The sequence below is a fragment of the Canis lupus genome, chromosome 16 (assembly GCF_048164855.1).
Source record: "Canis lupus baileyi chromosome 16, mCanLup2.hap1, whole genome shotgun sequence".
Lineage (NCBI taxonomy): Eukaryota > Metazoa > Chordata > Mammalia > Carnivora > Canidae > Canis > Canis lupus.
The window spans coordinates 9,442,539-9,466,921 of record NC_132853.1 but is presented as its reverse complement, the minus strand read 5'-3'; the positions used below and the strand labels follow the sequence as shown (position 1 = coordinate 9,466,921).

Sequence of the window (24,383 nt, the reverse complement as noted above, 5' to 3'; positions counted from 1 at the left end):
AATAAAAAAAAATAGATCATTGTAGTATTATATATATTTTTCTTTTGCAATGTTACTTATACCCGCACAACACAACAGAAGCACATCACAGAGGACGTGGAACTCCTTTCCTTGCCACAATAAAACCCTTAATTGCCATTCACTAGAGGTAAGTAGGGTCAGAAATTTGGGGTGAATGGATGGATGGACGGATGGACAGGTGGGTATGAACACCACCATTAAAAAAAAAAAAAAGTAGTAGGGGATCCCTGGGTGGCTCAGCGGTTTGGGGCCTGCCTTTGGCCCAGGGTGCGATCCTGGAGTCCCAGGATTGAGTCCCGCATTGGGCTCCCAGCATGGAGCCTGCTTCTCCCTCCTCCTGTGTCTCTGCCTCTCTCTCTCTCTCTCATAAATAATAAATAAATCTTTAAAAAAAATAAAAAATAAAAAATAGTAGTAAGAACACTAAGCATGAGACCTACCCTCTTAACAAATTTTTCAGTGTACGATGCAGTAGAGGTGAGTATAGGCACAATGTCTACAGCAGATCTCCAGAACCTTTTATTTATTACACTTTTTAAACGATTATTTATTTATTCATGAGAGATACAGAGAGAGAGAGGCAGAGACACAGGCAGAGGGAGAAGCAGGATCCCTGCAGGGAGCCCGATGCAGGACTTGATCCTGGGTCTCCAGGATCACGCCCTGAGTTGAGTTGAAGGCAGACACTTAACTGCTGAGCCACCCGGGCATCCCTATTTATTAAACTTTTATGTATTTATTTGAGAGAGAGCATGAGCAGAGAGATGGAGGGAGAAGCAGAAGCAGTCTCCCCACTGAGCAGGGAGCCCCATGTAGGGCTCGATCCCAGGACCCCAGGAACATGACCTGAGCCTAAGGCAGATGTCCAACCACTGAGCCCCCCAGGTGCCCCAGGAGCAGGCAGTTAACAGGAACAGGAATAGTCAATTAACATGTGGAAAATGCTGACGTCATCATCAATCAGGGAAATGCCATCAAGTCTGGGAGGCCTGCTCACCTGCATGCGCACCACTAGCTTCTGAAACAAGCCTTGATGGAACACCTGGGTGGCTTAGTGGTTGAGTGTCTGCCTTTGGCTCAGGTCGTGATCCCGGGGTCCTGGCATCAGGTCCCACATCGGGCTCCCCGTGGGGAGCCTGCTTCTCCCTTTGCCTGTGTCTCTGCCTCTCTGTGTCTCTCATGAATAAATAAAATCTTAAAAAAAAAAAAAAAAAAAAAAGCAACAAGCCTTGAGGGAACTCTCTGGAAGGTACCAGATACTGGTAGTGGGAGGGAACACCAGTCTGGAGACATGTAGAGCTGTGACACCTCCTGCCCCAGGAACCAGCAGCAGTTCCTCTCCGCTGTCCCCAGGACAACTGCACAGAAAGACTGGTGCGGGCAGGGTGGTGGGCCCGTTCGTCTTAGCCCTAAACTGGGAACACAAGGCTCCATCAACTGGTTTTAAGTTTTAAACTCCAGTGAATGCACAGTGTAACATTGGTTTCAGGTGTACGTGGTGACGCAGCACTTCCATGCCTCACCCTGATGCTGGTCAGGACAGGTGTGGCTCCTGGATCCGCATCACCGGCTTCCCAGCCCCCTCCCACCACCTCTCTGGTCACCAGCAGGGTGTTTTCCATGGTTAACAGTTGGTTTCTAGGTTTGCCTATCCCTCTCTCTCCTTTTCCCTTTGCTCATTTGTTCTGTGTCTGAAATTCCACCTACGAGTGAGATCATATGGTATTTGTCTTTTTCTGACTTACTTTGCTTAGCCATGATGCCCTCTAGATCCACCCATCAATAATAGAAGCCAGCAACAGTAAAGTCATCCATGGGGTGGAGGTGGGGGTCCCTGGCCGAGGCCGGGCGCCAGGGAGCCTTCTGTGGTGAGGCCTCTACTACCAGTGTCATTGTGGTCACATAAATCCTAGCCACACATGGTTTGTGGCCTCTGTGGTTTGTGTTACATGTTCGTGGTCAGAATGGACTACATTTGAGATCAGCTCACGTAGCAACTCACGTGACTGAACAGAGAACCTTGAGAAAGACACAATCTGCTGTTTGGCAGAGATGCCTCAGTGTGTTGGTGGCCAGGAAGTGGCCACAGTGACGGGCTAGGGACATTACATATAGGGGGTAAAATAAAGCAATGGAGGCTAGGAAACAGAGGAAACAGTGGAACTAGAATATAAATGTGCTGGGCGGGGTTGGGAGAAATAGAATTTTTTTTTTCACTATACCCTATGAAAATATTCTCCAAAAATGAGTGGGGGAAAAATGCATATAGCCACATTAAAAAAAAAAAAAAAAAAAAGAGAACACTGATCTGACACACAAAAGATGAGAAAATGTGTCACCACGGTAAATCCTTGAGGGGGGAGCATCAGCAGGGGAGCCCGGATGTGTAGGACAAACCCCAATGTGATGATGGTACCTGAAGGTAGCCTTTGGGAGGTGATCTAGAGGAGTCATGAAGGTGGGACCCTCAAGACCGGAGTGGGTGGCCCACCCACAAAGCAAGCACACCACCTGTGGCCACCCCTGAGCCCAGAGTAAGGGCCCCAGATTAAGAGGGCATCTTGATCTCGCACTTCCTGGCCTCCAGAACTCTACTAAAGCTCTGATGTTTCTACGCCTCCCATTACCCCGTGGTCTTTTGTCATGGCTGCCAGAGCTAAGATAATTGGGTGCTTAAAACACAGAACTTGGGACACTTGGGTGGCTCAGTGGTTGAGCGTCTGCCTTTAGCTCAGGTCGTGATCCTTGAGTCCTGGGATGAATCCTGCATTAGGCTCCCCACAGGGAGCCTGCTTCTCCCTCTGCCTAGGTCTCTCATGAATAAAATCTTAAAAAAAAATAAAACACAGGATCCCCGTGGCTCAGTGGTTTAGCACCTGCCTTCGGCCCAGGGCGTGATCCTGGAGTCCTGGGATCAAGTCCCACATCGGGCTTCCTGCACGGAGCCTGCTTCTCCCTCTGCCTGTATTTCTGCCTCTCTCTCTCATGAATAAATAAACAAAAGAAAACACAGAACTTTGTATGTCGGGTTGCTCACATGTGTAGAAGGGAGCTCTTTGCCCGGGTGGCATGACGCCTGGGGATGTGAATGGGACATCAGCTAGCTTCTCCATTCTTTAAAATTTACTTTCTGGATTTCATATATATAAGATCTTAAGTATTTTATGTTTCACTTATCAGCAACGGGTTTGTATCAGTCTTGACAGTCCTTGATTTGGATCACTTGTTCACTTACAGTCCGCGTAATCTGTGTTGGGTGTAAACCCATTACCTTATTTGCTTTTCATTTTCCCCGCCTAGTTTATATTTTCTCTCCTTTCTTGCCTTGTGGCTTATTTAAAATATGGTCCAATCCCCTCCCTTTATTAGCTTAATCTATAATCCATAATTAACCCTTTTATTATTCTTCAACGGGTGACTCTAGAGAAAACTTTGGAGTCTCACATGGATTAGCTTTCCTGTTCCTAGAGCAGGTGAGCATTTAGGGAAGGGAGTGCCTCCCGGCTCTGGTCCTGCTTCATTCTGGAGCCTCCGGGCCCTCGGTGTGTCCTCCATGGCCGACCTCTGCTCCCCACCCACCCTTTAGAATTTCCTTTAGCGCTGGTCTGCTGGATGCATTATTTCCCACTTTTGCCTGAAAACGTCTTGTTTTCATTTTTCAAGGGCATTTTTTTCCGCGTGCTCCTTCCTTCCTGTGCACCTGCAGCCTTCCCACTGTGCCCGTCACCGTCGGGAAGTCCTTTTGGAGTCTTACTACCTACCGCTCCCTGTAACCAGTTTCTTATCCTGGTCTGTGTCCCGCTCTCCTGGCTGCTCTCCACAGGGCCAGGTTACAGGCATATCACTGTGCAAACCCCACAAACCCTACTTCTTTTAGGAACTCGCTGGACACTGGTGAGCACACGTGGCTTAGCACACTACTGACGCTCTACCCATTATTTCCCCTTACGTTCCTCGTACCTTGTTCTGGAGTAAACCCAAGGCGCACCGAACTCATCCTGGTGGAGTCATTACTGGCCATTTCTCTAACGTATGTACCTCTTTCTGCTCCTGCTGCTCACGCTGGGGCGTTACTTACCTCCGCCGCTGCTGGCATCAGGCCTGAGGAGGTTTCTAAACTTTGCTACAAACCATGCGAACCTGATAAGATATGCAAACAATATACAAATAATTCTGTTATTTATTTATTTTGAATAAAAAAGTGGCCAAGAGAATACTAGTGGCTCTGCATACAAAACACAACATATTCGAGGTTACTCCACATTTACAGAACCGGCACTGGGTATTCACAGCAACTTGATTAGACTCTGAACACTAGAATCATATGAGTAATTGAAGGGCATCCAAAATGGGGAAAAGCTAAAAGCCAATGATCTTTCATTAACTTGAAAACTGGCCAACCAGCTAAGTGGCAAAGCAGCCGAGTCACCTGTTACCTTCCTCTTTAGTGGTAACTGAAGTAAGACTGCCCCACAGGGCTGTGTACTGACACACACACATACCCTCCAAAATCTCCATTTCATTTTTTCTATAATCTTCTCCATTTCAAACTTGCCCCAGCAACCTTTGCCCTAGTATGAAATAAAAGCTCAGAACACTGGTGGGTGATCTTCAGAAAAAGAAGGCTAAATAGTGCTAAAGATACAGCATGGTCTGGTTCAGCCTGGGATATCTGTTCAAACCCAAGAAGGACTCTGGCCTTCCTCGGGTCCTTAAGTCTTTGTGGTTTCGAACGCACTGGAAAAAGGGAACCGTGCTTCCATCTTAAAGCTGGCAGGAAGTTACTCATTCTACAAATCAGGAGCACCTACTCCGTGCAAGGCACTTTATATTAGGTGCTGCAGGAACGCCCAAGATGAAGCAGACAGTTCCTGCCCATGAGGAGCTTACAATCTAATAATGAACACTATGTATGTATATACAATGCAGAGAAGCAGCCAATTTTCTGGATGCGGGGTATACCAAGCAAAAGCTGTTCTTATTCTTAAAAAGTTTTATTTAAACACCAAAAGTCTAGAACACATCACCTAGTCAGATGGTAAGAATTAAGAAAATATCTCCTTTCTATAACCTTAGGTTTTTAGACGCCCGTTCTTTTTATTTAAAAAAATGTCCTATGTAAACATACATAGAATTCAAAGCAGAGCACAAAGATTAGCACAGGCATTGGGTAAACATAAAATATCACTGTACACAACACAGACTTATTTCTCTATACAGTCTTATTTCTGTATCAACAGGTTTGATATTCATGTTCCTTTCATACAGTAAAGTACAAATCTGAGTCAAGGTCTTGAAAAAGACCTAATAATCCATTTTTGCTTTTAATTTTGTACTAGTACCAAAAACAAAACACCCCAAACCCCACCAGCCTGTTCGGCAAATATAAAACTGATAAAATATGAAATGTCTTGAAGCCATCACAACCTCTTACATGGTCCATCTGACCACCTTACAGGATCTTTCTGTGAAAGTAACAGAGTTTCATGATGGTGAGGCGAGCAAATTTTTACTGCAGAAACCAACAAGATTTAGAGTTCTGCAATTTAAATCTCCCCAACCCACTGACATTTCACCTAGATAGCCTACACCTTTATCGCCAGCAGGAGAGCATCATCTTTCCTTTTTTTCAATTCCTGCCAAGCCTGGAATGAATGGCACCCCCATGTTGGTAATTCATGTAATACTGTTTTGAATAAGCTGACTAGAACTATATATTAAAACACCCCCCCCACCACCACCACAGTATAACTCAAAAAATGCAAGATAAGAAAAGCTGAAATCACCTAATCAGATAAAGAGGTTGAGGGAGAGCTAGTCATATACCAAATGGACTAACTTCTTTATAGGATGTTGTTATAGTTATTTCTCCATGAAACTGACTGGTTTCCCCAGCAGTTTTCAGGAACAGCCCTGTTCTAAAACAAAGTACATATGCAGATAGAAGGCTGCATCCTGTCTACTAGGCTCAGCCTGGCTCCAAGTCTTGATACTGATTTATATCAGTGCCTTGGGAAAGAGCTCCCAATCTTCTGAAAAATCCTGCTTTTTCATCAGGATAGTGATGCCACAGTACTTTAAATCATTAGAAGCAACTCTAACATTCCATAAATTTGATCTAATTCAAATTTAAGGACAGTCAGATTTCACATGCTCTGTAATCCTTTTAAACAGCAGACATCCTGTTAGCAGATGTGGAGATCTTAACTCCAAAGATCTTTTTTTTTAGCTTCAAGAAAGAGCAGTTCAAAGTTTAATAACTATGAGACCTGAGACACAGTCTTCCTCTGCTTGAAGCTGTTGATTGATACTATACTATGCTAATAATGCAAATGAAAACAATTCAGTTAGATCTTTTAAAGCCATTTTTAAAACACACAACCTTGAGGGGAAAGGTTAGACTCAAAACCCTCTATAGTCTCACTGAACTGTTCAAACTCCACCCACACAGGAAAGAAGTGTCAAGGTATATTAATGATCCATCACGAGAGCCACGAGGAGGTCCACCGCAGTCCATGGTGGGCTAACTGAAGACATTATTTCTCTAGCTATTGGCTGTTTTTGCTGCCTAATCTCTTAAAAAAAAAAAGGCAGAATCTACCTTTCCCTTAAAAAACTTAGGTCGGCTGGCTTAACAGGCATTTTTGCTCATCAGGAACAACGATGGCTTGGGGAGGGCAGCGGGTAGTGACAATGAGCTAAAATTTCACAGGTTCTAGCCCCAGAGGCCAGCCAAGAGTTACTGAGCACTGTGCCAGGGAAATAAGAGTTTCGAAGAAGACCAGATATAGTTTACCAAGTTAACAACTAACAATTACCATTAGAGAGAAAAAACACTGTGTATGATAGTAGAGACCTACTGTGTGATTTAAATTTTAGAAATCTTATCACTGATTTATTGCTCTTTCAAACATGAAATCTGCAAGCTCTGGACATGTCCTGAAGCTGAGAAAGCTAGAGCAAGGGAGATCAAGAGGCCCTCATCAGGAAGGAAAAGCAAGCGCGGAGGGGTCAGGAGCAAGAAGGTTGAACAGACCCTACAGACTAGGATGGGTGACAGTAATTCCTGGTTTCATGCCAGGAGTTGCAGTAATTCACCAAACTCTGAAGCAGTTAAACTCTACCTGCCAGGGGAGCAGGTGTTGTGTAAAACCAGCATTTCTGTGCTCCTCTTAACAAGCACCATAAAAACCAACTACTTCTGCTTCTTAGCTGATAGCATTGTAATTACAAAAGAAAATATTTTAATTTTTAATTATTACCTTTAACATTCCTTTCACCTAATTAACCCATGACACTGGCAAATAGGTCCAACCAGCATGCTTCAACATTAACATTCCCAAAAACTTCTTAGAAGCAGAAAGATGTCACACTCAACCACAAGCTTCGCCAGTGGTTCTAATAACTCCTGACACTGAAAAATAATTGGTAGTTTTGGCAGATGTAATAGTAGGTAGAGACCGCTTGAAGTCTGGGTGGTGGACACATGAGGATTTCAGAATGAATATCAAGCATAACAAGCTATCAATTTCTTATCTGGAGTAATAGGGACAAATTAACCCCAGGCAGAGAAAGTGTGATACAGGTGTGGCTATCAGACTCCCCGAATGCAATTGTGTTGTAGCTGTAAAGGTCTAACTGCATACAATCTCTGTGCCTGCACTCCCGGGCAGCACAGCAACACGGCTGCCACTTCTGAAATAGTTTTTACAGTGACAGCCGAGATAAACTTGAAAGCCACTAAACAGATCAGGCATTTTAGGAAGGGTGGAGGGCATGACAAGTTTAAGCCAGGAGAAGCAATGAGCTGGAAGATTCCGGGTGTCACCCCTGCTTTTCCAAAGTCCCACTGATTGGCACTCTGTTGCCACGTACACTGACCCTTAGTGAAATCAGAAGCGGACTGTGTTTGTGATGCTGCCAGGGACGAGGGGGTTGGGATGGGAGGAGGGAGGAGGGGGGAGGCCTCCTTGCTCTGGATGCAGAAACTCAGACTGCAGTGGTGGGTGGTGGGTTTCAAAACGAGTCTGAAGAATGCCACTGGGCCTAGCCCCATGCAGAGAGAAGCCACATTCTAGTAAAAAAGTTGCCGTGTTTATTCCTACACAGACATACAAAAATAATTCAGGAGACCCTTTTAGTTACCTCCCAAGAGGTATATTTCCCCCAAAAATGTACAACTGCTTTAAATAAAAACTTAATGTAAGTTTTAAATGGCAGCAGCACAAAATTCCCCAATATGAACGAATCAGACACGGACCCTAATTAGGAACAAAAAATAAGTGAAACTAAGCATCCCATGATTATGAAAACTGCAATAATTCCTTGACATGATCTCAATTTTTACTGTTGTAGTTACTGTAACGTGAAACAGCTACAGGCACAGGCGAGTGCAACCACACAACCTCTAAGCTGTGTTACTCATGATTTTAATGCCGCCTGGTTCTCTTTCTTGAAAATCAATTTAATGTGCCAGAACCCAGAATCTGGATCAACAGTATTCTTGAAATTACCAAGATGAGAAAGATAAGCAGAAGACTCCAGCAAATACAGAATTAAACACAGGAGACAACAAAAAAATTTGAATAGGAAACAAAAGACATTTCAGGACAAGCTGTTTGGCGACACCTCTGAAGGGCTCTTAGCTCCATGTGTGCGAGCGGAGGGGGTGAGAACACAGCAGCGTGTGTGTCTGTGAGCGTCTTGTCCAAATAGCAAATGTTTCTAAAGCAAGGACAAAAGTCTTTCATGAGGAATCCCAACAAAGACAGGAATAAATGTCAGAATAAAGGCAAAATAGACAACATGTAATAGGAGAATTTCACATTTTTTGTATTTCCCATCCTACTCCCCAGCAGTATGCACCATTTCTAGTCACGTGCATCACAGTCCTGTTGATTAGCACCAATCCCTAGGATGCTATTTTTGCAATCCAAGAATACTGTAATTCCCGAATGTCCATTTTTTAGATTTTAAGACCAATTAATGTCTATTATCTCCTCTTAATAACAGCCCACAGGAAGATACCTGGTATTATAAATATCAAGGACCTTTGGTGTGAAGAAATTCGCAGGCTCTCATCAACTAAGCCACACAACACCTGTAGCACCAGAGCACAAGCACCTGCACGTCTGGCCTGCCCATCACTTTCTAGTTTTCTGAAGTCTCTAGATGGACTGCACATTCTTTTGGTGGATATAAATGAAATGTCTGGACATGTCAACATTAAAAACACTAAAAGTTTTAAGGAGAAAATATTCTTTTTCTTCTATGTATAAATATCTCATCTGGGCCATGACAGTCTGACACAGGGAAGTGACATGGGTGAATGGCAATACCTGATATCCTGGACATATTAAGGAGTTAGGACAGGAAATATGATAACGTGGGAGCTCATCAAAAAATAAGTCACAATCATTTACTTATAAGAATCACCTGATCTTCTGACACATTAAAACCAATTTTAGTCTTGGGCTCAACCTCTTAAAAACAGTTTTATGAAAATGTTTTCTGTATGCAGGAGAAACAAGAATTGGTGGGATACAGATCTGTGGCTATTTGTCGAGAACAAAGTATCAGGACCAAGCGTTGTTTTAGACACTCTGCAGATCTGCTGGCACACTGAACACACGTGCCAGGCAGTGTAAGCTCTGGGGAGCCACAAGGCAGTTCCAGACTCAGGCAAGTATTAAAGCCTAACCCGGTCCAGCAAGGCCCTGACCCCAACTCTCTAGAAGAGATTATTCTGTTCCCATAAATGATAGAACATTCTTTTTGTTCAAATTGCTTCAGTCCAAACACTTGAAAAATAAGTGTTCCACACTGGGTAAGAAGCGGGGGCTAGCATTCCTCTCAAAATGACTTATAATCTCTGCATTCAGTCATTTTAAAGCTATCCTTTAGTCCCCAGAGACAGAGGCCATACATCAGGAATGAGTCCCAGGGCCCTATTTACACTCCTGAAGAGGGCCTTCCCACTTGACGGCCAGGCTTAGCCAGCGTATCCTATGTCTTCAGGCCAGAGGGAAATTTCTGACACAGAGTACGTGCCCTTTCTAGCTCCCCATGGCTGACGTTCAGAAGACAGGAGAATCGCAGAAAGGGCAGGGGCTTTGCAGTAACCTCTTAATCCAGTCAGGATCTGTGAGAGGAAGACAAGTGGTATTGAGTGTTAGCTCAGAGAAGGCAGGCAATTGGGCTAAACCCTCGCTGGGCCGCAGCAGAAAGGGACAGGCACCCGGTCCTGGCTCTGTGTCCTCGGACAAAGCACCTCACTCCCACATTCCACACGAGGCTGGACTAAATCTGTGCTTCCCAAAGCTCCGCGTGTGTGACATTTTCAACCCTCTGAGGGAACAGGAACATACAGGTCATGAATGAGTGCTTCATGGAGCTCCATTTATTCAGTTGAAAGAAAGGACCATACTTTGTTCTGGGAAGCAATCCTTCATATGCTGTTAATGTTAAAATATTCTTTTATAAAATTACAGTAATGCTCATTTTTCAAATGTATAACTTGGAGAAAAACGTCATTATACTGGGTCACCACCTTCTCCCCTTTAAAAACCTCCCCTGGTCTGTGAGTGCCCTGTTCCATGTCTGGTCTCCGGGATCCCGCAGATTCTCATTCTCCCCTAACACTGTGTGTAGCTCAACTCAGGTGTGCTTGTTTCTCTGATTTGCTTTGATTTTTTCCTGATTTCCTGTCTATAGACTATACAGACTTGCAATGAGTGTCTAGGTGTTCCCCAAATTTGCTTCAAAATAATGCAGTAAGAGGAGGAAAATGAATGGGGGGACTACAAATGAAAAATAAAACGCCATGAGTTGACAGCTGCTGAAGCTGAATGATGGGCACGTCAGTTTATTATACTATTCTACTTTTGTATATGATTGCATTTTCCACGATAACAAGTTAGAACACAAGCTGCCAATACACCGACTTTTCAGAATGAAACAGCCTCAGCCAGTTTAGAGTAAAAATCAAGAGAAAGGGCAGAGTTTTATGTGGAATGTTTTCTGTTTTAGTTACTCAAGACCACAAATGTCCCCCAAACGTGTATAGAATTGCGTTATGCTCACGTCTAGTTAGCTTATTTGGCTGGGGTGCGATGTGACTAAGCCTTGGGTCATGAATCTAACGTTCATGTGACTATTTAAGTCACTAATTCCTTGCTCGTGTCTATAATCTTTTCCAACTCATCATCTCAGAAATGTGGGATTTGTCACTGGGGCTATCAGGAAAGAGAATGCAGACCAACCAGAAAAATCCCACCGGGGCTCCTGAAGAATGACTCCAAGGACATACTCAGGCTTAGCAATGCTGTCTTTGTATACCTTATCATTTACAGAATTTCCATCCAAATATAGTCTATATCTGTCATCCAAAACAAGCTTTTTTTTTTTTTTTAATGAATAATTTGTCTGCAGTAACAGAACAGCAAACTGCAGCCCTACTTACACACTAAAATGCAGTATGTACTTTCACACAACATATTCCACTTTTCATTTTTTAATTAGCGGTGGCTTCATGATCATACTGTAGAGCGCAGAATGAGCCTGCGGTGAATCCCCGGTGGCCTAAGACAAAGCAGGGTGGAGCTCGACCTGAGCTGAGTCAGTGCCTCCCGCCCAAGGTTGGAAAAGCACTCACCGTCCGGAGCTGGATGACGGGCAATGCTGTCATGGAGCAAACACCTTCTATATATCAGACTCTGGCAGGACTGGTAGGTTAAAAAGCACCTGAGAGAAGACAGACTGTATCATCGGGAGTCAAATGTACACTAGCCAGTAAAGCACATCAATAGTTCTCAAGTCCACGGCAACAGTGTATCCCTCTGCACACAGAAGGGCCAGGCCTAGCCCACTTAGGAGGGTCAGGTTGCTGAGCCAAGAGATACAAAGCTTCCAATCCAGTCACTGTAACTCCTTTTTGGCCATTTTCAGCTCTGAGAAAGAGTTTATTCTGTCCATACTTTGGATTTTGACATGTTAAAAAAAGAGGAACGTGTATTATTATATGGAAAATTATTCTTGCATGTAATTTTTAAGATTATGTATAAGCACTGTCTCTAAGAATCTGACAGTACAGTGGGGAAAACCTGAAAGACACAGAAGACAAAATTAATGGTGTAATAAAAGAGATGGGACATGAACAAATGTTCACAGACTCAGCTCCATCCTGTGACTACTCACTGAGTCCACCAGGACCAGGCTAGTAAGCGGCGGTGGGATGTTAGGAGATGGCAGAGAGTACATTTGGGTTGTGCAGGTGAGTTTTAAGTTAAGCAACTAAGGAACAGAGAAATAGAGAGAGGGCGGGGAGTGGGGGGAAGAGTTCAAGTAGGATCACCTTGAGTAAAGATGTGGGTATACGGGAAGAAAGGGTATACTTGAGTGAGAGCAAGCACCCATTCTCACATGGAGAAATTATACCGAGACATTCTGGCACTAACTCCATCCAGCAAACATGAAGATAATTTCTGGGAAAGAACCCATCGAGAGACAATGATGCATAGTGGTGACACATGTGAACTCTGGAGCCAGACTGCCAGGCTCTCAGCTCTGCCAGTCACCACCTGGAAGACTCTGGGCAAATTATTCATCTTCCCCAGGCCCCACTTTCCTCACCTGTAAGAACAGAAACAATCGCAGTGCCCCCATGCATGCTTGTTGTGCTCAACAGATGTTAGATGTTATTACTACAAGCCTACTACTACTACAAACTTGCTTCCCATTCTTCCCCTAAAAATCAAATTAGAAAAAAAGCATAAGAACACAGTAAAAATCAGAAGAAATCAAAATATCAATAAGGAAGTAAATACTGGAACATCTATACGGTGAAAACCTCTACAGCCATTAAAAATGGGGATCTTGGGACACCTGGGGGCTCAGTCGGTTGAGTGTCCGACTTGATTTTGGTTCAGGTCATGATCTCAGGGTCATCGGACCAAGCCTTACCTTACAAGCCGGGGTCTGTGCTCAGTAGGCAGTCTACTCGAGATTCTCTCTTTCCCTCTGCCCTTGTTCATACCCTCTCTTTCTCTCTCTCAAATAAATAAATCTTTTTTAAAAGGAAGGGGAGGGGAAATCTATGTACTAATGTGAAAAACTGTCCACAATATTTTGAGAAGAGAACTGGCAACTTGTTAAGATAGGGTATGTAGCAGGCTCAGTCGGTTGAGCGGCCAACACTTGATTTCAGCTCAGGTCATGATCTCAAGATCCTGGGACTGAGCCCCGAGTCGGGCTCTGCACTCAGCCCGAAGTCTGCTTGAGGCTTCTTTCTCTTTCTCTCTCCCTCTGTCTCATCCCTTGCTCACACACTCATGTTCTCTTTTGAATAAATAAATCTTTAAAAAAAGATAGGATGTGTGGCACAATCCTGTTTCTGTTAAAAATAAGTTAAAAAAACTAAATGGGTGAGGGTATCTGGGTGGTATAGTTGGTTGGGCATCTGGCTCTTGGTTTTGGCTCAGGTTATGATCTCAGAGTCGAGAGATTGAGCCCTGAGTCGGGCTCTGGCTGAGTGCAGAGTCCGCTTGAGTTTCCTTCTCCTCTCCCCAATTAATGGGCCATGCTCTCTCTAAAATAAATAAAATCTTAAAAAAAAAAAAAAATTAAGTGGGTGCCTACCATGGACCAGGCATTGTTCTAGGAATAGCTGTGAACAAAACAACAAAATTCCCTGTCCTCATGGAGCTTTCTACTCCAAAGGAGAGGGAGAAACAGAAAGTAAAACACATATGAAGTGGTGGTGGCTGCTAGGGAGGCTAGTAAGGCAGAGAAGAATGAGGAGAAACACTAGGAGGGCAGGGGATGCCAGCAGGTGTTACAGTTCTAGGCAGCATGGCCACGAAGGAAGGCCTAAATGATAAAGGGACACTTGAGGAATACATGTGAACAATCCAGGCAGATATCCTGAAGTAGGAGGGGTGTCTTGTGTACCTGAGGAACTCTGAGGCCAGTGCCCCGAGAGTGAAGTGAGGCGGAGAAACATAGAAAATGAGGTCAGAGTGGGGAGGTCATGCAGCCTTGATCACTGAAGGGATTTTGGCTTTTACTCATCAGAAATGGGCAGCCTCGGGAGACTTCTGAGACAGAGGGGTGGAGTGGATGAAATCTTAACAGGATCACAATCATGCCACACAGAGTACAGACTGGAGGGGGCAAGGAAGGCAGGAGGAGCCCTGTGGGGAGAGAACTGTAATAATCTGGGCAATAGAAGATGGTGTCTCGCACCAGGATTATAGAGGCAGAGGTAGTGAGAAAAGGTTGGATGCAAATTTGTAATGCCTCCTAAACTTCCAAGCAGAGACAGTGACCAGGGGGTCAGACATAAAAGTACAGATTTAGTGGGGAGAGATTCAGGCTAAAGCTATCCATTTAAGCCAGCAGAGTATAGTTAAGAAGTGTTGACAAAAGAAAAACAGCTCCAAGATGGACATCAAGTAGATGGAAGAGAAATCAGAAAAGACGACTGAGGAAGAGGCAGAGGCAAGGAAAAAATCAGGGAAGACTGTGTGTGAGAAGCTGGAAGATGAAGGGGCTTCCAGGAGGAAGAGGGGGAGTTATCACTGGTATGGAAAGCAGCTCACAGGTCCATAAAATCTGAACACACCAAGACGCCCTCTTACAGTGAGACACAGGACGGCAAGAGAAGACTTCCACCTTTATGTATAGAGTTAAACTAAAAAAAAGTACGTAAGCTCTTTTATATTTCACTAGCTTTAACAGATGTTACTTTTGTAATAATTTTAACAAATTCAATGCTATTTTAAAGGAAAATAGTAATATAAAGAAATCCCTCTCTGGGCGCCTGGGTGGCTCAGTCAGTTAAGCACTGGGTTATGATCTTAAGGTTCTGAGATCGAACCCCGCACTGGGCTCCCTGCTCAGTAGAAAGCCTGCTTCTCCCTCTCCGCTTATGCTCTGTTTTCTCTCAAATAGATAAAATCTTAAGGAAAAAAAAGAATCCTTGTCTAGCTCAAGCAGTAAAAAAAATGCTCTTTAAAGAGTGTCCTGCCTTAATCAGATTAATGAAACAACTCTACACCTGGTTTTTTAAGAGCAGCTTTTCTCCAACCTAGTGGCATGGGCAACAGAGATTTTGGATAAACACTTTACAAGGGCTTATGTTATACAAAACTGGAAAATGAGCAAAAGCAGGAGCTGGCTTAAAATGGCTTACCGGAGCCAAATGTGGCCATTGGAGCAGACTGCCTGTTTGCGATCTGTGAATGGCAAGATCTCTTTACACAAACTACAGTGCTCAGGGAAAGTCTGTTTGTTCATCTTCTTTGAGATGTGTCCAATCAGCACCTAGTGAGACAAAGCAGTAGCAACGTTCAGCAGCGTGAGTGCGAGAGCTCCCGAAGACAAAGCCTACTGAGAAGATGGAGGGATGAAACTGTATGCCATGCTGTACACGAGCCGGGAGATTTGCATTTCTACGTAGGCTGCTCATATAGTCTGCACGAAACAAAGCTAGATCCTCACCTCATGTGGACCGGCTGAGTAGGATAAATTCATTCAATGACCCTGTGACAACAGGGTAAACTCTAACCACTAAAGGAAAACCTGTTCTGAAAACCAAAATCTCATCACTTGCCTTGTTTTAGCAGTCCCTGAAACAAGGAGTTCAGAGTTCTGTTGGAAGACAAAGTACTTAGCTCCTTTATAATGTAATGACTTTAAGAAGGAAAAGCATCATCTCTATAAGGCCAAGTATTACGTGAAATATTAACTTTGTAGAATTGTACAAATATCCATTCTCTCAGAGAGGCTTACAAAGTACAAATATAATCAGGATTTAAAAAGATAATTTCCCTTTCTGGTAGCCCTAAGACCCATGACCAATCTAGTCTAGCAGCCTGTATCCACTGAGTCCCACCACAGAGGCAGGATGGGCCCCTCTGTGACAGCAAGGTATGGCAGAGAGAGTCAACACGGAAGACTCTAGACCTTGACCCTCCCTCAGCTTTGCTTTTCTTTGCTTTATGAGGATTACATCACTTTAAAAATGAAAGTCCAAAGAACACTGATCTACTTTACCATTTTGTTGAAAAAAACCTTCACTGGCTACATCATTTGGAGGCAGGGGATACACCAAGCCTTAAGAACTCTCATTGTCTTACTAGGAGATAGTGTCCTTCAAGGTTCTTAATCCATTTACATTTAAGTTCTTGTGGAAGAATTCTCTAATTCAGCCATTCACTAAAATTAGTTCACTGAAGTTTTAAAGGGTATCTTAATAGCTCAGAAGGGTGTCTTACCTACTCTGCATATAATTTACGAATTTAAAGCCTTGGCTTTTGGCCTTTTGGTTTGTTAGCTCTTAAGAATTCTAATTTATGGTCCCTTACAGCAGAGAAAACCACCTTTCCCTTCTTTTCCAGACAGCTCATGTATCCTGGTAGTGGTACAATGACAAAATCTGCTCAGAATTCCTCCGGGAGAGATGCACTCAAATTTTACACAAGGAAGAACTGCTTCTATTTGCTCTCACTAGCCTCAACCATGCAAGCCCAGCTGTATTAGTGTAACTCACACATTCCCAATGGCGGAGACATTGCTCCTTCCAAGGGGCAAATACTGGTTCTTGGGGGGGACAAAAATTCTTACCCTCTTTATTCATAAAGTGCTTTTAGGCACATGACTATCATGAATATACACACAATAGATAACTAGTATTGTTAGAACGTCACAGGCAGGAACAATTAAGAAAAAATATGCCTAAAAACGCTTGGGGCAGGGGCAGTGGTGGTGATAATGAAAACTGTGGGTCTAACTGCACCAGCACACAATCTGAGAGTCTCAGAAACAATTCATAGTTACCAGCAGGTCAATGCACTAGTTTTGAAAAGGCTCACTTTATGCACATAGTGGGATTTTTTAAGACCTGAAATGCAGTGTTTCTAATCAAAACTCAGTTATATTGATTAGCGGAGGCACCATCTTCCCTTCTTTAAACTGACTCTGCTGGTGCCTCATGATGGCTGGTGGCTTCCCGTGCTCATTCCACACCTGGACAATTATCTAAACCGTTACTGCCAACTTCCACCACATATTTCCTAAAATGTTTTGTCAATCTCTCACAGACTCTTGTAATATTCCTGCTAGGTCCTGTGAAACAGTGATTACAAGAAAACTCTTCCACACAATTCAGACCACAATGAAACAATTTTTAAAAAAGTTGACTTTCAAAGATAAAAAGTCAGTTACATGGAAAGTACATCGTAACTATGCTTGAGATTACTGCGATTATCCTATGAGTAATAATTTTAGAGGGGGACACAGACAAACACTTTCCAACAGGAAACTGCAACAAGGAATTTGTGAGTGGTTTAACATTAGGCATAAAGATATTTGAATTTATTACCTTCAAAGTAAGACTTTAGGCAGTGAGAGTGTGTCAATCTTAACAGTACAAAGGAACACAGGCTTTTGTGTTTTTGAATATTTTAGTCATAAAGTATGTTCCCTGAAACACAAGTTCTTCAGGATTTTAGCAGCTGTTAGTTCACCAAGAAAAGTATCCTGATGTCAGGATGACAATGAGCTACATAAAGTTAAAAGGTTTCTTTTCTGCAGGAAGTCTCAGAATCCTTAGAAGGATAAGATACACTAGGAACCTCTAGGAGGAGGACAGAGTGTACAGCATTTCCTCAAGCTTGGAACCCTAGTGTTCTACCAAGGAACCTGAATTCTGTGGAATACATTTTGGATAAGACTCTAAGATGCTTCTAAATCAAAATAAAGATTATACCCAGTTTTTCTAAAAAGAAACATTATGAGAAAAATTTGCTTACTTTCTTTACATGTCCTCCCTGATTATATCAAAAGATCTCAAATCTTCCCAAATATGAACAATCCCTGTGCTGCTGCCAACCCCCATATCCCCTAGAACCCCAGACCCTTGGGAAATTGGAAGGGAAGAAAGCGGGGTATCACACTTCCCCTGTTCTAACTGCCCAGTCACATACTATCCCCTAAATGAAGCCTCTTCCAGCTCATCCACGGCTCGGGGATCTCAGCCCGCAAATCTGGCATATCAAGGCTGCAGTGAGAGGAAGAATTGAAATGTTCTCTGTCTGATATGAGTGTGTCATCTGCATTAATCCATGTTTCCCATTTATGCTCCTGCACCCCATGCCAATCAACTACCTATAAAATATCAAAGCAAAAGTTGGGTTAGGAATGCCACTCAGATCATCTCTCCCTGATGAAGCACACAGACCTTTTAGTGTTTCTGTTTAAAAACAAAACAAAACAAAACAAAACAAAACAAAACAAAACAAAACAAAACAAAACACACCTACCCGTGCTGTTCGGTCATCATACTCTTCATCAGACATCAGGAAGTTACAGAGTCCCCTGGTGGGGATGCTTGTGTTTTCAGTGATCCAGGTGTGCAGGTAAACTTCCCCTAAAACGCGCTTCATGTGCTCCCTGGTTAAGTGCATTTCCACAGCTTCAATTTTCCCTTGGATCTCCAGGAGCTTCTCTTCCATTGGCTCACGGCCCCCTGCATCTCCAGACTGGGTCAGCGAATCCTCGGTGGGGTCCTCTGGATCACCTTCTCTGCTCCTCTCCTGAAGGCCTTGCCGACTCACCTGTTTGGAAGAAGGGCCTTCCTCTTGCTGTTCTTCCTCAGCATTGCCCATCCCAGGGGAGTCAACTAATAAGATTTTGGAGTCCTCGTGGGTGGGTTTCCATAATGCTTCTGAAGGGGTTTTCTGCATTGACTGATACAAAATCCTCAGGAGGAAAAGTTTGAAACGCCAAAAATAGGTGGCTCCACTGCTTTCAATCTTTTTTTCCAAAGCTTCTTGTAAAAATTGAGGGATATGTTTATCTTTTAAAATCTTCCAGCGTACAAGATCTATTAAATCTACTTGCTTGAAGAGATTCTGAACTGAAGATTCCAGGAGCTGAGCAGCTGCCTCTTCAAAGGTTTTGAGAGTAACAAACTGGACCTGGTGGTTTTTGTTCACAGGATGGAGGCCGTTGACCATGCCCTCAGTTGTAATGACGGCCAGATACGCACCACAGGGGCTCACTGCTATCCCGTGTGTCCTCACTGAGCCAAACACATCTGAGAGTTTAATTAACTGGTGTTCAAACTTTAATGCAACATCGGTGAAAATTGGAATCAGCTGCCTCACCTTACCATCACTAGAACAAGTATATACTGTTCCATTCTGCTTGTCTGCAGTCATGGAGACAATCGGCAGGGAGTGAAGGCCTGTGACATGGGAATTGTGGACATTGAGACCTGCTTTGGAGATCAGAAGAAGACACCAAAACACATAGGATCCTCTTGCAGCCACCACTAAGCTACAACTACACTTTTGGTAAGGGTGATAAAGTGGAACACATTTAATGCTGTGCACTGGCAACTGGTCCATTTCTTTCCACAAGACAACAGGCTGCCTTAAAGTGAAATAGCCTTTAACTGCTTTGAGATTGACAGGAAGAATTTTTACAGGTCCAAAAGCACTCCCCACAATAAGGCCACTCATTTTCCGATTATTGTGCTCATATTCCCACCAAAACAAAACACTAGGAGAGTTGATTCCTGACTCAATAGTGTTGCAAGAAGAGATGGATTCCTTTCCTACAAATGGCAGCTGAAACTGCCACACAGCAATGTTACCATTTTCAAAGAGGACTGCCAGGAGCACACTGCCTACATCCCGGCACTCGTTGTTATGCTTGACCTGCTGAGTGGTACAGATGCCCGACCACTCCATTCTGACCGGTGTCTGCATGCTATGTCTCCTCTGAAACTCCGCGAAGTCCCCAAGATTCCCCTCTGGAGCCTCATTTTTAGAGAGCCTATAGCTGGTCTCATAAAGACGTTCTCCATAAATCTCAGTCAGATCAACCAACTGGACCCACTGTAGTCTATTGAGGTTAGCCTGGATGGTCAGGCGATTATCCATGGTCAGTGCTGCCAAGAGGCACCTGCCATTTGCATCGCAACCCATGGGGGACCAACTAGTATATTTGAATCCTCTCATTGGTGGCAACGCCTTCCCCTCAGGGTTGAACACCCTGTCCAACATGAAAGTCTGACTGACTGTGGGGTCTTTCGAGGTGGCAAATTTCTCCTTACACTCAGCAACTTCTGCTTTTGAGCCAACCTGAAAAGAAGAGATACAAAATCTATTAGTTAAACATTTCACTCTAAAAGGAATATATGTACATTACTCAGGGTACTGATTAATCAGTATTAACTGGGTTGTGTTAATACACACGGAATTTTGCATCAATTCTGTTAATTTTGAAAGATACACATTTAAAAGATCAAGTACATGTCTGAAAATAAACGAGTACTTACTCAGAAAGCAAAGACTTTTTTTAAGGGTCAGAATAAATGTGGCCAGTATTCAAAGCATAGTTCCCATATTCTTCCTAGAACTGCCGTAAGCAATAGTCATGACAAAGATGTACTTGATCCTTAAGAGTCAACAGAGCATTTAGCTGAACTAGTTACAAAACCATACACATGTTACTGTATTCATGAAAACAATATCCATATACATCTTTGCTACAATTGGATATTTGGGTTTTTACAATTTCTTTGTGATACAAATGTCAGCTTTAAGTTTCTATTTAAAGTTTCACTTAGAAATGATGTTGAAAGCCAACTCCAATTGCTTTGTCCACTGATTCTACAGAATAGTGTCCACTCTGATTAGACTACTTGCTATTCCTTGAATATTCCCTCATTGGCCTCTGTTGGCGCCCTTGTCTGGAATGCTGTCTTCCTATCTAAATCCCATCCATCCTTCAAGGTCTAATTTTCTCTCTGAAGCCTTCTGAGATCTTTCTGGCTTTCACCCATCTCTCCCTTCTCCAAGTTTGTGACATGTATCAGCAGGCTATTTATTTAGTACCTGGCTGTACAATGGCAAGCTCTTTAAAAAGATTTTAAAGGGACATTAAAGACAAAGGAAAAGACAAATGATCAAAAGAAAGTGATCCATGGGGCTCCTGGGTGGCTCAATCAAAGGTCTGCCTTGGGCTCGGGTTACTGGGATGAGTTCCACATCCAGCTCCCTGCTCAGCAGGGAGTCTGCTTCTCCCTCTCCCCCTGCTCCGCCCCCTGTTCCTGCTCTCTTTCTGTAAAATAAACAAATAAAATCTTAAAAAAAAAAAAGAAAAAAAAAAGTGATCCAGAGCCAGGAAGGCTGAAGCCAAAACAAAGCAGAAATCAACTGAACTAAGCCTTCTGTTATGTGCAAAAGCAGGAAGAGGAAAGGACTTGACCCCACTGTCTTTAGAGAAATGGATCCAGAGAAAGAAAGCAGAATCTTTCAATTTTAGTGACAATCTCCTTTTATGTAGAGGCTGATCCTCAAACTGGAAAGGGTAGATATTACATGATTACAAAGGAATTCAAGCCTAAGACAAAAACAGATATAATAAAAGTCATGTTAAATGAGTTTAAGTTCCCAAACCCAAAGGAATTACACTCCAGGACACAGGAAAACTTTGGAAGACACTGAACTCCAAACAACTTGATAAAACTTGGAAAAGTGAGAATGTGTCAGAAAACCAGAGTGCACTAAACAGTTTTAAAATATTGCCCAGGGATCCCTGGGTGGCGCAGCGGTTTGGCGCCTGCCTTTGGCCCAGGGCGGGATCCTGGAGACCTGGGATCAAATCCCACATCGGGCTCCCGGTGCATGGAGTCTGCTTCTCCCTCTGCCTGTGTCTCTGCCTCTCTCTCTCTCTCTCTCTCTCTCTCTCTCTCTGTGACTATCATAAATAAATAAATTTAAAAAAAAATATCGCCCAAATGGAAAATAGGTAACAAATACTATAGACCATTAAGCCTGCCAAGGAATAAAATCCTTCAGTTATTAACAAATGAAAGGTTTGTGGGGCACCTGGGTGTCTTAGTCAGTTAGGTGTCTGACTTTTGGTTTTGGCTCAGGTCATGACCTAAGGGTTGTAGGACTGAGTCTCAAAATGGACTCTGTACCCAGTGGGGAGTCTACTTGGGATTCTCTCTGCCCACCTCCTAACACAGCTGCTTGTATTTGTGCTCTGTAACAAATAGATCTTTAAAAAAAAAAAAAAAAAAAGTTTTTTTATTTACTTGGGAGAGAGAGAGCACACAAGAGAAAGCAAGAGAGCATGAACAGAGGGAAAGGGAGCCCAACCCTGAGATCATGACCCAGGTGAAGGCAGACACTTAAATGACTGAGCCACCTAGGCACCCTAAAAAAAGTCTTAAAAAAAAAAAAAAAAGGAGAAACATTTGTGTATACAGAAGTGTTGATTAGAAACTAGATTAGGATAATTGGAAAAATCTAATCTTACTCTCTTTTCTGCTAAAACTCCTAAAAGACATAATATAGAAAAGCAGATATAAAAGTCATTCAACAAATTAATTAGATGACTAACTTGTTACATGTTACACAGACACTACTCTCTTAAATTGTCCAAAAGAGTTCTGTGGCCAAATAAGTCTTTTTTTTTTTTTTTTTTTTCCAAATAAGTCTTGAGAACATTGTATGTTACACATCATTCCTCCTTGAAGAGTCTCAGGAACACATTAAGTACCCTGGCCAGGGAGCTATTGAGGGACTTACCCAGGGTTTTCCAAACTTTTTTTTAAACAATAGAACTTTTTTGGGGTGGTCTCATCTTTTATTGTCCTAAATAATACTCTGGAAACGGTGTCTTGCACAGTATATCTTGATTTAGAAAGACATTTAAAGTAGCCTCTTGGATATACTTATGGACATGCCAGAGAAATACAAACTAGAAATTCCAATTAAACAGAGGTGTAGGTGGCTAGCCTGTTAATAGAATGCTAATCAAAGCCCAGAGCTTTGTATGCATAAATAAAATTTGAAATATGATAGAATGAAGCACAGTATAATGACTGAAAATCTGTGTAGTGCCAGACTACCTGGGTTCAAATCCTGACTCTATCACACACTAGCCCTGCGGCCCTGCACAAATTACTTAACCATCTGGCCCTAATTTTCTCATTTATAAAAAGAGAACAATAATACGTGTGTCACAGAGTTAGGAAGGCTAAATAAGTCAATACACGTAAGATATCTTTTAAGTAAGGTCCATGCCCAACTTGGGGCTTGAACTTACCACCCTGAGATCAAAGAGTCCCTAGTGATTGAGCCACCAGACACCTATAAAGCATCTATTAATAAGTGTCAACAGATGTTACTGATGAGAGGGGAAGGAGGAGGATGAATACTCTCTAAGGATTAAGTAAAAGTTAAAGTTAATGAGGCTTAATAAAAGTATGCAAAATGCAGGGTAGACATAAAGTCCACCAAATGAAGGGTAAATATAAAAATCACCAAATCCTGAAATACTGTACACTAAGCAATAATCTTTATAATATGTAAATTTACTATAAATAAAAGCTATAGAACTAAAAGTAAACTTCATAGGACCTGTAACCCAAACAGTGATGAAATGAAAGCAACCCTTGGTCTCACTCATTGCCTGGATCTCAACAGTAGAGAAAACCTGCATGGTTTTGTGTAGTAATTTCTGATATATTAGTCTGAATGAGTATACTGCTCTTCTAAGTCTCCATATCACAAAACCAGCCATCAAATTAAGCCATGTACTCAGATGGCCAAGGAGCACACCACCTAGAAGTCCAGCTCCCAGATGACCCAGCCAATCATTTCATTATATACTATCCTGTTTCAAGTTGGCCAGTATTACTGCTAATAGCTAAATCCTTTGTAAGTACCCAATGAATAGAAATTCACTTGAAGCCACCTGACAGGAAACTTCTTGAAGGCAGGAATAGGATTCCAAAGACAGCCAAGAGTTAACTTAATGTCGATGATGTTAAAACTTTCTCATGCTCCTAACGATTCATGCAGAATAAAATGAGTTACACAAATGTTATTAGAATTTGGAACTGTGCCCAACTAGATGATTCACTAAATCAGCAGTCCAATGGGAAGAAAAATTGCAAATTATTCTTAGATCACAATTTTATTCCTTTTCATATCATTCATTTATAGCATCCTCCTTGATATCCTATAACCTGTGTCCAGCATAGTAACTTGCAAATAGCAGATCATATTTGAACTATTACATAACTGTGTATTTTCCTGGAAGAAATTCATAATCTAAATAACATGGTCATAAAAGCAAAAGCTTCCGAGGAGCTTAGCATCTAGCCTTCTAGCAGTGCCATACACTAAACTGGGTCCAGGCTGCAGAATGACCACCTTTTGTGTCAGAGCAAAGGCAAGCTGGACAGCACTGAGCAGTTTAAATCCCTAGGCATTGCCAATGGGTAGAGCCATCAAAGTACTGACACAGACTTCTTTACATTCCTACCATCACAGCCC

The 24,383-nt window shown here is 42.7% G+C and overlaps 1 protein-coding gene across 8 annotated transcripts in view; it reads right to left on the bottom strand.

The window, feature by feature from the left end:
• GTF3C4 (general transcription factor IIIC subunit 4) overlaps nt 1–24,383 on the bottom strand; it is a 33,612-nt gene that overhangs the window by 5,692 nt on the left and 3,537 nt on the right. For 4 of the 8 annotated variants that reach the window (XR_012008436.1, XR_012008434.1, XR_012008437.1 and 1 more), the window contains exons 2-5: nt 18,342–20,168; nt 15,212–15,342; nt 11,675–11,763; nt 4,100–4,161 (exon numbers count right to left, since the gene is read on the bottom strand). Coding sequence is in view for 4 of the 8 variants with exons in the window: in XM_072778478.1 (XP_072634579.1) it covers nt 4,145–4,161; nt 11,675–11,763; nt 15,212–15,342; nt 18,342–20,168 (2,064 nt within the window). In the remaining 4 variants the exon portion in view is untranslated. Of the gene's footprint in view, nt 1–6; nt 4,162–4,183; nt 10,163–11,674; nt 11,764–12,630; nt 12,766–15,211; nt 15,343–18,341; nt 20,169–24,383 lie in introns of those variants that run through there. The other 4 variants (XR_012008435.1, XM_072778479.1, XM_072778477.1 and 1 more) reach the window with 4 other exon arrangements.